Below are 19,366 nucleotides of genomic sequence, written 5' to 3' on the forward strand. Positions count from 1 at the left end.
GAATTATTGTGATGAACAGCCCTAAATGTAATGAAATCGTTATACTGATGTATTATTGTAATCACAATCACTAAATGTAATGAAAGTGTCATGATGTATTAATGATGAATTATTGTGATGAACAGCCCTAAATGTAATGAAATCGTAATGACAACGTAGTCAAAATGTAGAGCAACACTAAATGTAATGAAATCGTTATAATCATGTATTGATTGATATTACCATATAGAACACTGAATGTAATGAAATCGTTATAATCATGTATTGATTGTTATTACCATATAGAACACTGAATGTAATGAAATCGTTATAATCATGTATTGATTGATATTACCATATAGAACACTGAATGTAATGAAATCGTTATAATCATGTATTGATTGTTATTACCATATAGAACACTGAATGTAATGAAATCGTTATAATCATGTATTGATTGATATTACCATATAGAACACTGAATTTAATGAAATCGTTATAATCATGTATTGATTGATATTACCATATAGAACACTGAATGTAATGAAATCGTTATAATCAAGTATTGATTGTTATTACCATATAGAACACTGAATGTAATGAAATCGTTATAATCATGTATTGATTGTTATTACCATATAGAACACTGAATGTAATGAAATCGTTATAATCATGTATTGATTGATATTACCATATAGAACACTGAATTTAATGAAATCGTTATAATCATGTATTGATTGTTATTACCATATAGAACACTGAGTGTAATGAAATCGTTATAATCATGTATTAATTGTAATCACCATGTAGAACACTGAGTGTAATGAAATCGTTATAATCATGTATTGATTGATATTACCATATAGAACACTGAATGTAATGAAATCGTTATAATCAAGTATTGATTGTTATTACCATATAGAACACTGAATGTAATGAAATCGTTATAATCAAGTATTGATTGTTATTACCATATAGAACACTGAATGTAATGAAATCGTTATAATCATGTATTGATTGATATTACCATATAGAACACTGAATGTAATGAAATCGTTATAATCATGTATTGATTGTTATTACCATATAGAACACTGAATGTAATGAAATCGTTATAATCATGTATTGATTGATATTACCATATAGAACACTGAGTGTAATGAAATCGTTATAATCATGTATTGATTGATATTACCATATAGAACACTGAATGTAATGAAATCGTTATAATCATGTATTGATTGATATTACCATATAGAACACTGAATGTAATGAAATCGTTATAATCATGTATTGATTGATATTACCATATAGAACACTGAATTTAATGAAATCGTTATAATCATGTATTGATTGTTATCACCATGTAGAACACTGAGTGTAATGAAATCGTTATAATCATGTATTGATTGATATTACCATATAGAACACTGAATTTAATGAAATCGTTATAATCATGTATTGATTGTTATTACCATATAGAACACTGAGTGTAATGAAATCGTTATAATCATGTATTGATTGATATTACCATATAGAACACTGAGTGTAATGAAATCGTTATAATCATGTATTGATTGTTATCACCATAATGTAATGAAATCGTTATAATCATGTATTGATTGTTATTACCATATAGAACACTGAGTGTAATGAAATCGTTATAATCATGTATTGATTGTTATTACCATATAGAACACTGAGTGTAATGAAATCGTTATAATCATGTATTGATTGTTATTACCATATAGAACACTGAATGTAATGAAATCGTTATAATCATGTATTGATTGTTATTACCATATAGAACACTGAATGTAATGAAATCGTTATAATCAAGTATTGATTGTTATTACCATATAGAACACTGAATGTAATGAAATCGTTATAATCATGTATTGATTGTTATTACCATATAGAACACTGAATGTAATGAAATCGTTATAATCATGTATTGATTGATATTACCATATAGAACACTGAATTTAATGAAATCGTTATAATCATGTATTGATTGTTATTACCATGTAGAACACTGAGTGTAATGAAATCGTTATAATCATGTATTGATTGTTATTACCATATAGAACACTGAGTGTAATGAAATCGTTATAATCATGTATTAATTGTTATCACCATGTGTAACAGCAGCAATGTTTGGAACAACACTAAATGGTTAAAATTTGTAATCATTTAAGGGATCTGGAATGAGCATTTTGAGCATTTCGACAGTATTTTTGTGGGACATGAGAGCACATCAGACATATCTAATTGTATTCTGAATACGAAGAATGTCTTTCTGATATCAAATAATTTTCATTTTTTGAAATTCACGATATAATTAAAAAATTAAACGAAAACTTACCTGTTTGAAGTTTGATTTTAATTTTATGAATGATTAGATGGTAATGAGAGAGCTAACAGGAGAGATACGGTTCGCGCATGCGTAATCATCTTTGAAAGATATTATAAGGCCAGAATATTAATTGTCCAGCCATAATATACACAATAAACATAGATCAATAAGATCATATAGTTTCTTGTCTCAATACACCTGTGATGAAGCTTGTGAAATGAAGGGATGGGTGAGGAGGGCCTGTTAGCTCTCTCATTACCATCATTCATAAAATTAAAATCAAACTTCAAACAGGTAAGTTTTCGTTTAATTGTTTAATTTATTTCATGATACATTCGTTCACTACCAGGAGATCTTTAAAGGAACTCTGGTCTCATAATAAAGTAAAACAAACATCTGACAAGTGACAACTAGATTGTAAACATAACATGTCATTAACAACTTTTAATGTGTCAATATTTTGTAATCAAAATCATGTTCAATGGTGTCAACACACTGGTTTGTAATCTATACTATTACCTGTTGTCAAATAAACTGGCAAATGTCAACATAAAACCTACCTATTGTAGCTTTTCATTGTTTTGTGTCTCGTGTACATGTACAATGTACCCGGGGGTGCCACTGTAATGGTGAAGGGGGGTATCAGGCGCGTCCGTGGACTCACAAAAAGCACCCTAAACAAGTATTGCTGAGACTGAAATTTACACCCCTAAACAAGTATAAGTAGCGTGATTTGCTACCCTAAACAAGTAGTTGTCTTTTCTCTACCCCTAAACAATTGATGCAATTATTACCCCTAAACAACACTAAGAAACAGGTGCTTTTAACCATAAAATAAGTAAGAAGCTGTTGCCTTGGTCAATTTTGGAAATAACTTGGACCAAAAATGTGTTTTTGCTTCCTTTATTAAATAAATGCATGTTATGAAAAGTTTGAACATGTTGAATGTAAAAGTTTCAACTTCAAAGGTTCATAACTTGACAACTGAGCCCCCTACATACATATGAACTGTATCAAGAGATAGAGCTCTTTAAAATAAAGCTTTTCTCAAAAAATTGGACAGAGCTCCGCCGTCTGACAGAGAAATTTAAGGTTTCCAAGAGCTTGCTTTTTAATCACAAGTCACTTATTCACAGAGCTTACCTATAGTACTAGTAGTAGCCTCCATTAAAACAATAGTTTAAGGATGCACAACTATGTTTTCTCAAAATTTGAGTTGGCAAAATCCCTAAAAAAGTAAGTCCTAAATTTATTAATTTATTCAATTTGGCAACTGGCTAAATTGCGAAAAAACAAACAACCAGGTTTTGAATTTGGAGTTAATAGGACATCAGTAAAGTGGTCAAACATCGTTTTTTAGTCTTTATCAATTATTAATTTAAATGAATAGGACTGGCAACCCACTAATTTCAGAAAATCATTGATCAATACATCATTAAATCAGTCAAGTGTCAATGTCAATTAGAATACTATGATAGCAGTGGATATGCATGGTTAAAGAAAATATATTAATGTGCCCATGCTGCACCATGAGAAAGTCACGACAAAACAAAGTCGAAAACCATCTTGTAGGCTTCTTTTGCACAAATAGACCTAAATAGTTAACTAAATACCTTCATGACCTTCAGAAGACAAAGCATGTGTAGCAGTTAGATAGTTAATAAAAAATATTAATGTGCATGAAAAATCGGCAAGTTGGAAGAAAATCATTTCGGAAACCATCTTGTAGGCCTATATAGTTTTTTTTAATGTGCATGCATCATGCGAAAGTCGGGAGAAAAACAAAGTCCGAAACCATCTTGTAGGCTTATTTTTTGCACCGATAGAGCTAAATAGTTAACTAAATACCTTCAGAAGACATAGCATGAGATGGTTGAGTAAAATACTCTCTAAATTACAAAGTCTTATTTTTAAATCTAAAAGACTTACTTTTAAATCTAACAGAGACTGTTATTAGTGACGAACCCTTTGGGATTTAAACTAAGTCTTTGTTAAGACTTAAAATTTTAAAACCACAAAAGACTTAAAATATAAATCTCTTAGACTTGAAATTTAAATCTTTTCAGTTTTACCTTTAAATCTTTTCAAGATTTACTTATAAATAAATCTTCTTGAGATTTAAAATTTGCAAAGGAGTTGGGATGCAGAAAAAACAACAACACAGACTCGAAATGTGCAATTTATTCAGGCAAATATTGATTTCTTTTATTGCAGCTCCATAATAAACACATTGAATGACATCCAAACATAATATCATAATACTAGTAATTGTGATATGTGTCAAATGCAGAAATTGAATCCTAGGTGTATATGTGTATAGGTAAGCGTACAGCAGAAGCACAGACTACTACCTCGGCGATTGAAGATAATGTTCACATTCGCCCTTCGTGCACAACAATGTAAGCTTTTTCATGGAAGTTATAGTCACTGACATTGGCAATTTACATCTGGGATGCCATTCTGCAAAACAAATTCGTCTATATCACTTCATTCATTCGCTCGTCACCACACGAAATCGCAAAAGAAAGATGGCGGCTGACGTCCAGGAAAACGTTTCGATTTGATCACGTGCACGCACCATCGCGTTGTGATTGGCTCGATTGGCTTCATGTTTAAGTCTTTCGAAAGATTTAAAAATAGATTTTCTTTTTCCCGATCCCAAAGAAAATTTAAATCTAACCCCGCTTAAAATAAATCTTAAAGACTTAAAAATGTACAAGTCTCAACTAAGATTTAAATTTTAAGTCTTTCTAATTTAGAGAGTATTAATGTGCATGAAAAATCAGCAAGTCGGAAGAACATTATTTCGGAAACCATCTTGAAGGCCTAGCCATATAATTTTTTAATGTGCATACATCATGCGAAAGTCGGGAGAATAACGCAGTCGGAAACCATCTTGTAGGCTTATTCTTTTGCACCAATAGAGCTAAATAGTTAACTGAATACCTTCAGAAGACATAGCATCATATGGTTTTAAGTAAAATATTAATGTGCATGAAAAATCAGCAAGTCGGAAGAACATTATTTCGGAAACCATCTTGTAGTCCTAGCCATATATTTTTTTAAATGTGCATGCATCATGCGAAAGTCGGGAGAATAACGCAGTCGGAAACCATCTTGTAGCCTTATTCTTTTGCAACACTAGAGCTAAATAGTTAACTGAATACCTTCAGAAGACATAGTATTAGATGGTTATTAAAATATTAATGTGCAGGAGAAAATTATTTCGGAAACCATCTTGTTGTAGGCTACAACAAGATGGTTTCTGTAGGCCTATTAAATAATTTTTAATGTGCATGCATCAACGAAAGTCGGGAGAAAAATGATGTATATTTTTGCCAGTTTGGTATGGGTTAAGTGTCTAGTGTCGAAAGAATTGAGTCCGTTGGCAAAACCCCGGGGCAAAACTACCTTAAGTACGTAAGAGCTCCAAAAACATACCCTTTTACACCAATTTTACATGGATTTGATACCCTATTCGCGTTACGCACGTAACGTGCCCTAGTCTGAAAAAATACCCTTTTTACGTAAATTTACGGACGCGCCTGATACTCCCCTTCACCATTCGAGTGCCCCCCCCCCCGGGACAATGTACCTTTATGATATGAAATTATCTTCAACAGTCAGTAACTTTTTGAAACGTAAATGTGCAGTTTTTGTGCACAGTAAAAACAAACTATATAGCAAAGCATTTGTTGTAAAAATTCTTAGTTTCAAAATTCTGATCAAGTTCTCATGTAGTTTGTGTGTTCATACACATAAGCAGTTTCAAGTATTCAAAGTGTCCAATATTGCAGAAGACACGCCATCCATGTTCTGCTCAACAGGCTTGTTATATAATTTGCGAAAAGTTTCCTCTCGTGCCCAGCCTGCAGCATTCAAAATCTGTGATTCTGGCACTGTAGAATTGTTTAGCGTTGAAGTTGAAGCAGCTCTTGTGGAATGCGGCTTATACTTGGTCGTGTCCACTTCAGCTAATTCCATGACAGTTCGAATCCACCGGGATATGGTGTCTTTAGACACCCTAGCATATGGACGTCTAAAGCTGATAAATAAGTGGCTTTCTCCAGATTTTCGAAGATCCTTTGTTTTGTTCAGATAGTGCTGAAGATACTTGAACACACATAGGCGTCTGTCAGGTGGGTATGCTGAAAGTCGTACAATGGTCCCAACATGACCTGGCCTGCTCTGCTTGACTAATTCTTTCACATGAAAACAAGCAGAATTATCAGTCATTTTCAGATCAGCAATCTGCAATTTGTGTAAAGTTTCAATTCTTTGGGTGCTAGTTAATGCTATCAGCATGCTCAGCTTGTAAGTCAAATCTCTCAATCCAAGGGTTTCTACAGGAGAGAGTTTGCGTAAAACATTTAGGACTACTCTAACGTCCCAAATATGTGTGTAGCGTGGTTGCGGTGGTTGCAAATTAAAGATGCCCTTCATAAAACGCTTGACGAGTGAATGATTACCCACTGATTGTCCATTTGGTGATAAAATGAAAGAAGACAGTGCATTTTGTGCTGTGTTCAAGGCACTATAACCCAAGTTAAAGTTTTCATGAATTTCTGTTAGAAAGGTTAAAATATAAGTCACATCCGCTTGCACTGGATTACACTGTTCTCGACAACAAAAGTCCAACCAGTGTCTAATATGGACAGCATATTGTTTCCGCGTAGATTCTCTCCACGAAGACATAATAATTGGCAATGCTTTCTCCGGTACTCCAGCACTGATGTACGATTGCCAGACAATCTGCAAGCAAGAAGATCAAGTTTGTTATGTAGTGGATGCATAATGCAGGAAACAGGTTGTGTTAGTGTATTTTTAGCTTAAGGCAACACAATGGGGTCATCAACTAACATATGCAATAATACCGAAAACCAAGTTTGTGTTGGCCATTTTGGTACAATCATAATTACTTCAGATTTATCAATGCCAACCTTTTGCAAACATCTACCAATGAGGCAGAAGGGAGGAAATGCATACAGGAGTATATTTGGATCCCAAAAAATTGATAGAGCATCAATTTAATAATAATAATAATAATAATAAAAACCCACTTATATAGCGCTTTCAGTCCGAAGACATCAAAGCGCTTTACAAAATATAAAAACATCTACAGATCTCCAAACAACAGCAGAAACAGAACGAGCAACCGGAGAGCTGGTTGATGGAGATCTGTAGACGACAACAAAATATCTTAAACTATAACAAAATAAAGCACCAACATAATTAAGCATAGGCATCAAAATCAAAACAAAATTGCACAAAATAGGTACTACAAAAGTCTACAAACCTCCAAAGAACACATAAACGAGAGCCCAAAACCAAAAAGGCAGGTTCATGGAGATCTGTAGACAGCAATAAATACCAACTATCTTAAACTACAGCATATTATAAAACAGCATTCAAGCAAAACATCGTAAGTCCCAAACGAGAAAGTCAGAAACACACGAACAAAAGATGATTAGATTTTCCAGCCGTGAATATTGAGTTTGAAGAGATGAGTTTTGAGGACACGTTTGATTTAGATTTCTTGATATGGTCGGGAAGATTGTTCCACAGTGAAGGAGCAGCGTGGCAGAATGCTCTTGAGTCATATCATACCGTAGACCAGTTCTTAGTTGGTGGTTGCAGAAGATTCCTTCAGCACCTGGATCTGGCTTCCAGGATACATATCTAGGCAGTTGAGCATTAAGTCTAGAAGCAAAAATGTCTATTTCTGGTGTCCCAAAGTGGTCACAAACTTGCTTAAACATGTCCTTATTCAACATCCACTCCGTGTGATCATCAAAGTTTCGTGATTTGTCATCTGCAATAACATTCAGAACACCTGGCAAATGACACGGTGACAACCAGATATTCCTCTGTATCGCCCAATGCCAAATTTCTTTTGCAAGCTTGTTACAATCAGGGGATTTTGTACCCCCCATATGGTTAACATATGCTACTGCTGTGGTATTATCAGATTTAATTTTGACATGGATGTCTGACATGTCATTGCAGAATGACATGTAGCGCAAGGTAAATTGCCAAGGTAAATTGCCATCAACTCAAGAAAAATGATCTCATTATTTTCCGCCCTTTTTGCTTCTTGCTCATTCCATCTACCTCCTATTTGTTCATTTCCATCTGTACTGCTCCATCCTAATCCAGAGGCATCAGTTTCAAGTTCAAGGTCAGCTTTCCCCTGATTTATAGACCTGCAAGAGCTACTGACCATGTTTATCCACCAATCCAGCTCTTCTTTGGCTTCATTGGATAGCTTCATAGAGTTATTGAAATTTCCTCTATTATTACGCAATGCCATAGTCTTCTCTATTTCAAGTTGGCGATAATGCAGTTGACCATACTGGACGGCAGGCATGGCTGCAACTAGTTTTCCAATAACTTTGGCTACCTGCCTAATTTTAAGATATTTTTGAGCCTTAGCGTCAATGCAAATGTCAATAATTTCTTGAACTTTTGAGGCTGTGAGCTTCACTGTCATTGTTACTGAATTCGTCGGTCGCAACACATAGTGGCGTACGGTGATTTTGGTCAATTTTATGAAATTTGGCCCAACGGTTTTATATATCAAGTTCTTCAAGTATACCAAGTTAGAAAGCTCAACTATACTTAATTAATAAATAACGTTAATTAATTAATTGACTTATGTTAACAATCCCGTAAGAATCCAATATCTTCCGTTTCACAAACTGACGTACGATCATCATACGCCATTATGTGAAACGGCGAAAATCGGATTTGATGACATTTAGGCACATCATCCGTCAATAATGTGGCGTACACTTCAGAAACCAGCCGAAGACCCCAAATCTTCCGTTTCACATAGTGGCGTACGTGCGACTTACGCTTCAAAAATCCGCCGAAAACCCCGCTTAAAATAAATCTTAAAGACTTAAAAATGTACAAGTCTCAACTAAGATTTAAATTTTAAGTCTTTCTAATTTAGAGAGTATTAATTCCTCTGTATCGCCCAATGCCAAATTTCTTTTGCAAGCTTGTTACAATCAGGGGATTTTGTACCCCCCATATGGTTAACATATGCTACTGCTGTGGTATTATCAGATTTAATTTTGACATGGATGTCTGACATGTCATTGCAGAATGACATGTAGCGCAAGGTAAATTGCCAAGGTAAATTGCCATCAACTCAAGAAAAATGATCTCATTATTTTCCGCCCTTTTTGCTTCTTGCTCATTCCATCTACCTCCTATTTGTTCATTTCCATCTGTACTGCTCCATCCTAATCCAGAGGCATCAGTTTCAAGTTCAAGGTCAGCTTTCCCCTTATTTATAGACCTGCAAGAGCTACTGACCATGTTTATCCACCAATCCAGCTCTTCTTTGGCTTCATTGGATAGCTTCATAGAGTTATTGAAATTTCCTCTATTATTACGCAATGCCATAGTCTTCTCTATTTCAAGTTGGCGATAATGCAGTTGACCATACTGGACGGCAGGCATGGCTGCAACTAGTTTTCCAATAACTTTGGCTACCTGCCTAATTTTAAGATATTTTTGAGCCTTAGCGTCAATGCAAATGTCAATAATTTCTTGAACTTTTGAGGCTGTGAGCTTCACTGTCATTGTTACTGAATTCGTCGGTCGCAACACATAGTGGCGTACGGTGATTTTGGTCAATTTTATGAAATTTGGCCCAACGGTTTTATATATCAAGTTCTTCAAGTATACCAAGTTAGAAAGCTCAACTATACTTAATTAATAAATAACGTTAATTAATTAATTGACTTATGTTAACAATCCCGTAAGAATCCAATATCTTCCGTTTCACAAACTGACGTACGATCATCATACGCCATTATGTGAAACGGCGAAAATCGGATTTGATGACATTTAGGCACATCATCCGTCAATAATGTGGCGTACACTTCAGAAACCAGCCGAAGACCCCAAATCTTCCGTTTCACATAGTGGCGTACGTGCGACTTACGCTTCAAAAATCCGCCGAAATCCACAAATCTTCCGTTTCACATAGTGGCGTAAGTTTAGAGCTAGATATATCATGTAAAAGTTGTTTCTTTTTAACTATTTATGTTACAGTTTAATAGCATAATCCTTTAACTTTAATTTCAAATGTAATCGGTCCACTGAGAGATAATATTGGAGGAGTACTGACTATCTTATTAGTAGCATATCCTTCAAACGCGTTTTTCTCGGAAATGTATTTTGCGTTTATCCTGCACGTACGCCACTATGTGTTGCCACCGACGAAATATTACTTGTCTTGAATCAATTGGAAAACATGAGGTTACATCCCCGGGTTGCATATTCATATGCCTTTATTAATCTGGGATTATTCCTAGCACAGGTAAAAACTAAGCCTTTTTATCCCGTTATGCACTGCACTCGAGTCGAATCCATACATTCAACAGGTTCAAATATTCATCACGTCCATGGCATGCGATACTTGACTTTCCACACTCTTTCCAAAAAAAGCAGTAGGCAAACAAACTTTTCCTTTTATGAAGTAAGTTCCCCGGAGCATGTTTACTGCAAAAAATGCGTTTAAGACAGCTTTATCTTTCTGTTAAATCAGCATTCAGTTATATTCCGTTCAGAAGTTCACCAGCAATCACCCAACATGGCCAACAGCACGATCGTGTTGCGTTGTTTAACACCGCGCCGTCACGTCCACTGTGCAAATATTAACTGTAACACATGTGCGCGTCTGTTCGGTAATAAAGTTTGCAACATGGACCAGACACTCTTCTCTGATTGGCTGCAGGACCGTGCATAACCCATCAAGTACGTACATGAGCTCACATGACTATAGTCAAATGCAGCAAACCTTTGACGAGCGCGACTACCGTGATGTTGCAAATTCGGCGCTAACAACGCGTACGGCGCACAGTTCATTCATAAATTTCCACTCAGCAACAACATATCGCCTTAGCAGCCAATCAGAGACAAGTGCGTGCAACGCAGTAAATACGCGATGTATCCTTACAATACGCGCTCGTCAAAGGTTTACTGCATTTCAGTATAGCATGTAGCATCAACAGTAATATAACAATCAACAATAATAATACAGAATAAATACTGGGATTAGTGATGACGGTAAGTTTTATAAATCATGAAATGGCGTTTATACGTGCGGCATGCGGGTAAATGAGGCCGGAGGATCTAAGACTCATACAGGAAAATAAAATCTGCTACCCGGATTTCGTAAACTGCATTGTGAAGTTGAAAGGATGTTTTAAATGAAAACTTCAAAATTTATTCCGGCTAAACCACGCCAATAATTAATTTAAAGCGATAAATACTGTGCTTTGGTGCAAAAATATCAAAAAAAATCAAACAAATCCTTCTTTTCAAAGGGAATATTAGATATCAGAAAGTTTATGAAGTAAAAAGATATAAGCCAACAAACTTCAATAATTATATAACCATTTTATTGATAAAAAAATATATATATACGGTAAAACGCAATTCCGAGGCAAATTCAAGTTATGAGATATGATCCGATGCTCCCTGTTATGACTGTGCGGCACTTTTAGCAACATAGCCATCAGTTTGCGCGGGAAAATAATAAAGCGGATGTGACGTCACGCGTGAACTCAGTTACGGGTCGAGAACAGCGGTGTATTGCCAGTTCGAGGCTCTCCTCGCATATGGCGGAACCGTGCAATTCGCTACTTGCACGGTTCCGCCATTATGCTCCTGTTGCGGGAGAGCCTCGAACTGGCAGCATACATGAATGGGAATTGAACTAGTCATAACGTTCTGTGTAAGGTTACATAATTCTTCCTTTCATGTATGCTGCCAGTTCGAGGCTCTCCTCGCACATAGTGCATAATGGCGGAACCGTGCAAGTAGCGAATAGGCGAATACGAATCAAAAACAAACTAAGAAAGAAGGGAAAAGAAACCTGGCGCGGCATTCGTGAATGTGGTTTGCCATGAAGTAGCTCAAAATTGGAAAACATGATACGTATGCTATAGCGGATAGCGTTCGAATGGTTGATAAAGTATATATTATAATAATCTGAAGTTACACGGTACCTAGTAATAACAATATAGGATGAAAGTCAAGCTACTTTCAATGGATATTTTTGTATATATTTTAATTTTAATATAGATTTAATCTTAAATACTTAAAAGTATTTAAGTTTAACTTTTTATGTTGCTGGAATCCACGAACGACTCAAACAAGAAAAGTAGCGTACTTGACAATCATTTAGCAACTTTCAACGGATATTTTTGTTAATATTAAGTATTTAAGTTTAAAGGTTTATCATGCTGGAATCCATTAACGACTCAAACTGGATTCAAACTGGACTCAAACGGGATAAAACGGATATTTTTGTATATATTAAGTATTTAAGTTTTATTTTGCTGGATTCCATGAACGACTTGACAATCATTTAGCAGTAGAAAACTGGAACACCTGACCACCCCGGATTTGACATTTTTGCTTTAAACTCATGAACGGTATGACTCAGATGGTCAAACTATACTTTTCATGAATTCTTGAGATGATAATAATAATTTGGTATGGATGTTAACAAAGTTTGAGTAGATTTGAAATATGTTTTGGAACCATCTAAGGAATCTTAAAAATGGCTATTAGTCCGGGGGGTGCAAAGCCAGAGATGCTACCTATCCGTCTGTATCGTCTGCTAGCATGCGATCGAAATGATTGTGCCAAAGCCGTATGTCCTATTTGCCTGTGGTGTCCGAATCATGCTTTTTTTACATTGAACTCTCAAAACGTTTGTTCGCGATGTCTGGTTTACCGTTATCAATGATATTTTATGTAAATATACTTTGAAAAAAATACAGTTAAAATACAGTTCTTTCAAGGGAAGCAAACGTTGAAAATTATTGAAGGTGGGGGGGGGGCGTCGTGGTCGAGCATATTTTGTGCCAGTTTTAGTGGAATTGTTTTCGCGCGTGCAAACATTTAATTTCAGACTTTTGGACCCACAAATAAATACCATATTTAGGCCCAAAACATGGTATTTTTCGTACTGAAAAGGAAGATGCGCAGGAAGATGCGTTTCGTGTATTATAAGTTTTATGTGCGGTGGACGTCGCCCTTGCAACAACTACGGTCGAGGTGCCCCGTCCCCCCCTTAAGAAGTGTAGAGGTGGGGAAAGACATCTGACAGGGGCAGGTACTTCCTTGTCTACGCCACTGAGTTATACCACTACTTGGTTTTAACATTTATTTCATTTGAAAACAAAAACAACATTCAATTGGTTAATAATATTGACACTTTTAACTATTATTTTCTCTATTAATATATAGTTTATACACTTATGTGATAATTGAGGGCACTATTTATTTTAATTCAAAATTCAGATTTATTATAGTCATTGACCCAAGTTTGTTTCTTGATTTAGTTATTAATTATATATTCTCCCAAACTCTTCAAGATCTTGTAGATTTGTGCTCTGACAAGACACCAATAAAATGACTTCATGCTTAGTTTATTTAGATGCTCCCAAACAATTATCAATTGGTAAATTATTGGGATCATGGCGCATGGATTTGAGAAAGGTCAAAGTTCAATTTGAGTATTAAAATCCACACGCCTGAATGCCTTTAATTACAGCTGGCCTCCGGTAAATTATTGCCCCTGATTTGAGGGCAAAGAAAACAAATTGCCCATCAAGTAGTTTATTGTAGCTGTCGTGCAGGGGCGTAACTAGGGTTGGTAGCGCCCGGCGGCTTAATTTCTTTCTGCAACCATAATGGGCCGCAATATATCACTAACCGCATAGTCCGAGGCAAGGTTCATTATTGTCAGGGTTAGGGTCTTAGGGTTAGGGTCTTATGGTTAGGGTTAGGGGTTAGGGTTAGGGGTCAGGGTTAGGGTTAGGGTTAGGGTTTAGGATTAGGGTTAGGGTTTAGGGTTAGTGTTAGGGTAAGGGTAAGGGTTAGGGTTAGGGATTAGGGTTAGGGTTAGGATTATATTCGTATTTATAATATTAGTACTAATATACTAGTAAAAGTATATTGTGTGTATGCACTTTATTCCGTAATCAATAAGTATCATAAACAAACACCTTTCTGGCACAACGAATCATATCACAGTCGTGTAAGCATTAGACTATGGATACATAGATTGTGGGTTCGAACCCCAGGTAAACCGTTGTAGAATTTTTTATTTTATTAAGTAAGAGGAAATAATAATGGTAATAAACTCGTGTTATATCTAGCCTCATAGGCCTATAATTACATGTATGTACTATGTGTTATCGCATTGCGGCCCATTATGGTTGCAGAAAGAAATTACGCCGCCCGGCGCATGAAACAAAATATTCACATTGTATAATATTTCAATTGTCTGTATCATATTAAGTTAAGGTATAAGGTAATGTAAAAAAAGATGGAAAGAAACATTTTTGAAATGCACTTGATGAATACAATCAATTTAAATGTTATCAATTAGAGAGAAATGCGTTATTTATATAAACAGTCTTTACAGTCTGTGTTTGATGTAAATCTTCGGCTTTGCCCTTTATTCCGAGGTTTTCAGCGTTTCATCAATGTATATTATCACCTCAACAATCTCTAATCAATTTGTCAATTAATTTCACATACAGAATTACAACAATTAGTGTAGTTTTAAGCAATATTGCATACGTAAACATAATTCAAGATTCCACTTAAATAAATCTGTTAAGTATATGCTTTAATTTGAAACCACTTTCATGAAAATCCACAATCTTTTTTTTTTTTATCTTTGACAAATAAATTGTCTAGCTTACGCCTTTATTTCTAAAATTTTCTATATTCTTTCTTTCTCTTTTCCTTTCTTCGTACCATTATTATATCATGTCATCACTTAATGTTGCAATATATTTTGCAATAATTCCATTTTTCTTTATCTATATTTATCCTCAGTTTTTGTTTTGTATTCAACATTATTGGATCAACTCTGTTTATTTCCTGAATAAATAACATCAATATAGGTATAGATTTTCCAGTATCATTGTATATTATTCTAGATTTGTAAATAGCAATATTACTTTCAATATCCCATCCACATAAAATGTTTTCCAATGTTATGGTTTATTTTATGGTTTATTTTAAACACGTTGCAATTTTCCATTTGACAAATAAATTTTGAAAATTTAATCCAGAATACGATGTTATTTGAACACATAAAGAAATGTTCTAAATTATCTGTACTATTACAAAAGTCACATGTTTCTGAATTACTAAGTTTCCATAAATTCCTTTTACATGGAATAAGATTGTATAACACATTAAATTGGAATTGCCCCAATCTATTTTCAATTCTGTTTCGAATTTTAAATTGAAATACCTTTTCCCACACTCTTTCATACACGCCATGTTTTTCCCAATACTGAATACACACAGGTTTCTCCAGATCAGTATTTAACATACTATACATTTCTTTCGTTTCAAGAATGGATATATGTTTAAATTGCTTATTCTGAAATTCAAAAATAGTGGACGATGTTTCTTTACAGGAGGACATAGAATTACTCCTGACCCCTTTTTTCCAGTTTTTCGGAATCGCATGAATTAATTTGTGAAATAAGAAAATGTTCAGTGGATATTTGATAATTTGAGATAAATTTTAGTTCATTTAAATTTCAAAACCTATTATTTGTAACAATGTCTTTCATGTGTATTACACCTGCATCAATCCATTCCTTGAAGGAAAGAACATTATTTTTATGTCTTATATTTATATTGCCCCATAATACAGCCATTGTGACACCTATAATGAAGAAACCAAGCATGGACTCTAACGAACTCAAAAGTTACAGACCTGTTAGCAACATAAAGGTCTTTTCAAAGATCATGGAGAAAGTAGTTCTTCCTCAGATCAGATCTCATCTTGCTATTAATGACTTAGAGGAACCATTTCAGTCAGGAGAATAAGCCATCGCACAGTACTGAAACAGCCCTACTCAGAGTAAGGAGCGATATTCTGAATGCCATCGACAGAAAGCATGCCGTATCCCTGGTTCTTCTGGACCTAAGCGCGACACTGTGGACTACCCTACTCTTATCAACAGACTAACCAGCGTTTATGGCATTACTGAAACAGCGCAGGCATGGCTTGCCTCCTATCTCACCAAGAGAGATCACCAAGTTTGTGTGTCAGGAGCCTTCCTCTGCTTTATGGACTTCCACAGGGGTCTTGCATCAGCCCGGCAACTTTTACAATGTACACTTATCCAATGGGAGCAATCATCCGCCATTATAACATCAATTACCACCTTTACGCGGTTGATGTGCAACTTTATATTGAATTTGACCCTAAAATTCCGGGTGATGCTGCTGATGCAGCTTTTAAGCTCCAGGCTTGTATTGCAGAACTTAAGATATGGATGAGCACTAACAAGCTGCAGCTAAACGAAAGTAAAACAGAGTTCATGGTGTTAGCTTCAAAACACAACCTGAAAGACCTTTCTACTGTCACTTTGAATTTGGATAACACCACCATCATCCCTTCAACTGTCATTAAGAACCTCGGTGTCAAGTTCGAGTCTGACATGTCAATGACTGCTCAGATTGCTTCCATATCTATCTCCACTAACTACCATCTCCGCAATATAAACTTTCATTGACAAAGACACCAGATTGGACTACTGCAACTCTCTGCTTATTAACATCACAGCCAAAGACATACAAAAGCTTCAAAAGATCCAGAACCGCTCTGCACGTCTCATTTTCCGGGCAAGCAGACGTGAGAACACTTCTCCTCTGATTCAAGAGTTGCACTGGTTGCCGGTCAAATAGCGAATCATCTTCAAGACCATTCTGCTTGTTTACAAGTGCCTGCACAATCAAGCCCCCATTTACCTCACTGAACTCCTTCACATCTACATTCCGTCTGTCAACCTTCGTTCCGGACACGACCAACCTCGCCTTGTTGGCAACAGAATTTTCACAGCTTAAGGGGATCGCGCTTTTACAAATGCTGCCCCAATGTTATGGAACACTTTACCAAATATCATCAGAAACTCTATCACACATGCTTATTTCAAGAGCCAAACAAAAACTCATTTATTCCCGGACTAATTCTTCCCCCATGTTTCATGCTGCTTTGTTTTATTTGTTAATTAGTAATATAAGATGTGTAGTATAAGATATTTTTTGTAAAGCGCCGAGGTCGTGTTTGCTCATGTTACGGCGTTATATAAAAGTTGCTTGTTGTTGTTGTTGTATTATTGTTTACAGAAACGTTTTTCCTTTTTTTCTGTTTTGCAGGGTATACCAAGCTTTTAAAACCTCTTTATAGAACAGAGGCATTTTATCATACACGATTTCTTTTATGTCTTTCGCATTACAATTAAGCTCGAGTATTAAAGCCACCAAGCTGTTTGAACCAATGTTGTGATATTTTCTTCCATATAGCATTATTGTTATTTCCATCTAAAATTCTAGCAATCCATTTTATTTTTAAAGCAGCTATTTAATGCTCTAAGTTTATCATTTTCAAACCACCATATATAATTAAATTGTAGAAAGCTAAACTTAATACGAAGATTTTCAATTGCGATTTTCTAGAAATGCATGTTTTTCGAGCAGTATGTGATGCGTCCGACGATATTAAGTTTTATTGTCTTGGCCTGATCGGCGATCATTATTAGTGTCTATTTCGTAATTCCATACACTGTATTAAAAGATAAGATACAGATCACCAGTTTTACCTTGAACTTGCCCTGAACTTGAAATGTGGCGAATGTGGTCAGTAATCTTTTGTAATGGGTTTCAGAATAATTTATGGGTGCGCTGTGGTCGCGGCTGTGGTATTCTTTGGAGCAGAAAATCAATCCATTGTGCTTCACGCACGTATTCCGTAGAATGTGTATGACATTGGTAGCCAAGCGAAAACGGGAACATTAATTGCTACCACTTTGGGAGTCGTAAAGTAGGTAAAACTTTCATTAATTTATCTTTGATCTCAAACATGAGCGATGGTTAGTGAGTTAGTGAGTGACTGTGAGTAATTTGGTGAGCGATCGAGTAATTGTTTGAAAGACTGATTAAATGAGCGATGTATTGAATGAGTGGGTGAATGAAGGAATGAGTGATCGAATGATTTATTGAATGTGCGTCGAGCAAGTCTTTGAATGCGTGATCAAGTTAGATTGATTGCGACTGATTATGGAGTAATTGATCGAATGAGTGATTGAATGAATGAGTAAACTATCGAATGATTTAGCTATCGAATTTGTGATTGAATGACCTATTATGATTGACTGAGTGATTGAATTAGTAAGTGAGTGAGTGGGTGATGGATCAGAGAGTGAGTGAGCGAGAGAGTAAACGAATGATCTACAGTCAGTCTACTTTGAAGTACAAAGTACCGACGCGGACGCTGTATACGCGCGCGTTGTCACTTTGTACTTCAGAGTGGACAAACTGTACTTATTTTTTTCTAAGTGTAAAGATAATTTTTGGCGCAGTGTATTCCCCTCTCAGTAGAAGTGAGAGGGTGATACACAAGCGTATGATACTTACCTCCCACGACCTGAGCGCTACAAGTGTTTTAGACGTTCTAACCCTCAAGATTTCCTAAGTTCATATAGACGAATCCAATTTCACGCATTCCTACACCTCAATGGCTGGGTCCTCGTCGGATATATTTCACCTAAAAATATGAAATAATGCGTCCTTGGCGGGGATTTAAACTACATTTCATCGCCCGTGTTACACGTAGATTTTTAAGCGGCTTTAATCCACCCGATTGGGCAGTCACAACACCATTTTGGTGCGCAGGGGACCCAGTCATGGCCGACTAAATTCTGACCATCACTTGGCTCGTTGGATTCGTCTAAACTTAGAGGGTCTCAAGAAACATGTGCTGGTACGGTGAAGGCGACATCTCGTTTATGGTTGAGCGATGTTCCGTGGAACAGGGGGTTTCTTGTTGTTCCAAACTATCGTTTTATGTTTACAAGTCGTAATCCCCTATTAATTCAATATTTACCTTGTTCCCTATAATGAACGTTCCACCTATTTTGGGGACCATTGAAAAACTTGAAAATGAGAAAAAGTGATGAATTGTAT

At 35.6% G+C, this 19,366-nt stretch overlaps 1 protein-coding gene across 1 annotated transcript; it reads right to left on the bottom strand.

The window, feature by feature from the left end:
* Positions 1-6,081: 6,081 nt before the first annotated feature.
* On the bottom strand, positions 6,082-8,825 carry LOC140169336 (uncharacterized). Its single transcript, XM_072192592.1, has 4 exons — positions 8,447-8,825; positions 7,943-8,168; positions 7,456-7,540; positions 6,082-7,087 (listed from the first exon to the last, which is right to left on the bottom strand). Exons 1-4 carry the CDS (start codon positions 8,823-8,825, stop codon positions 6,104-6,106), a joined length of 1,674 nt encoding a protein of 557 aa, XP_072048693.1. The 3' UTR covers positions 6,082-6,103.
* Positions 8,826-19,366: the final 10,541 nt, after the last annotated feature.

This window comes from Amphiura filiformis, chromosome 14 (assembly GCF_039555335.1).
Source record: "Amphiura filiformis chromosome 14, Afil_fr2py, whole genome shotgun sequence".
In the NCBI taxonomy this organism is placed as follows: Eukaryota; Metazoa; Echinodermata; class Ophiuroidea; order Amphilepidida; family Amphiuridae; genus Amphiura; species Amphiura filiformis.

Coding starts and splice junctions, on each gene's coding strand:
- LOC140169336 (XM_072192592.1), bottom strand. CDS start 8,825: ATGACAGTGAAGCTCACAGCCTCAAAAGTTCAAGAAATTATTGACATT. Junction 8,169..8,446: donor TGGAAATGAACAAATAGGAG/GTAGATGGAATG, acceptor GTCATTTGCCAG/GTGTTCTGAATGTTATTGCA. Junction 7,088..7,455: donor CTGCTGTTGTTTGGAGATCT/GTAGATGTTTTT, acceptor TCTTGCTTGCAG/ATTGTCTGGCAATCGTACAT.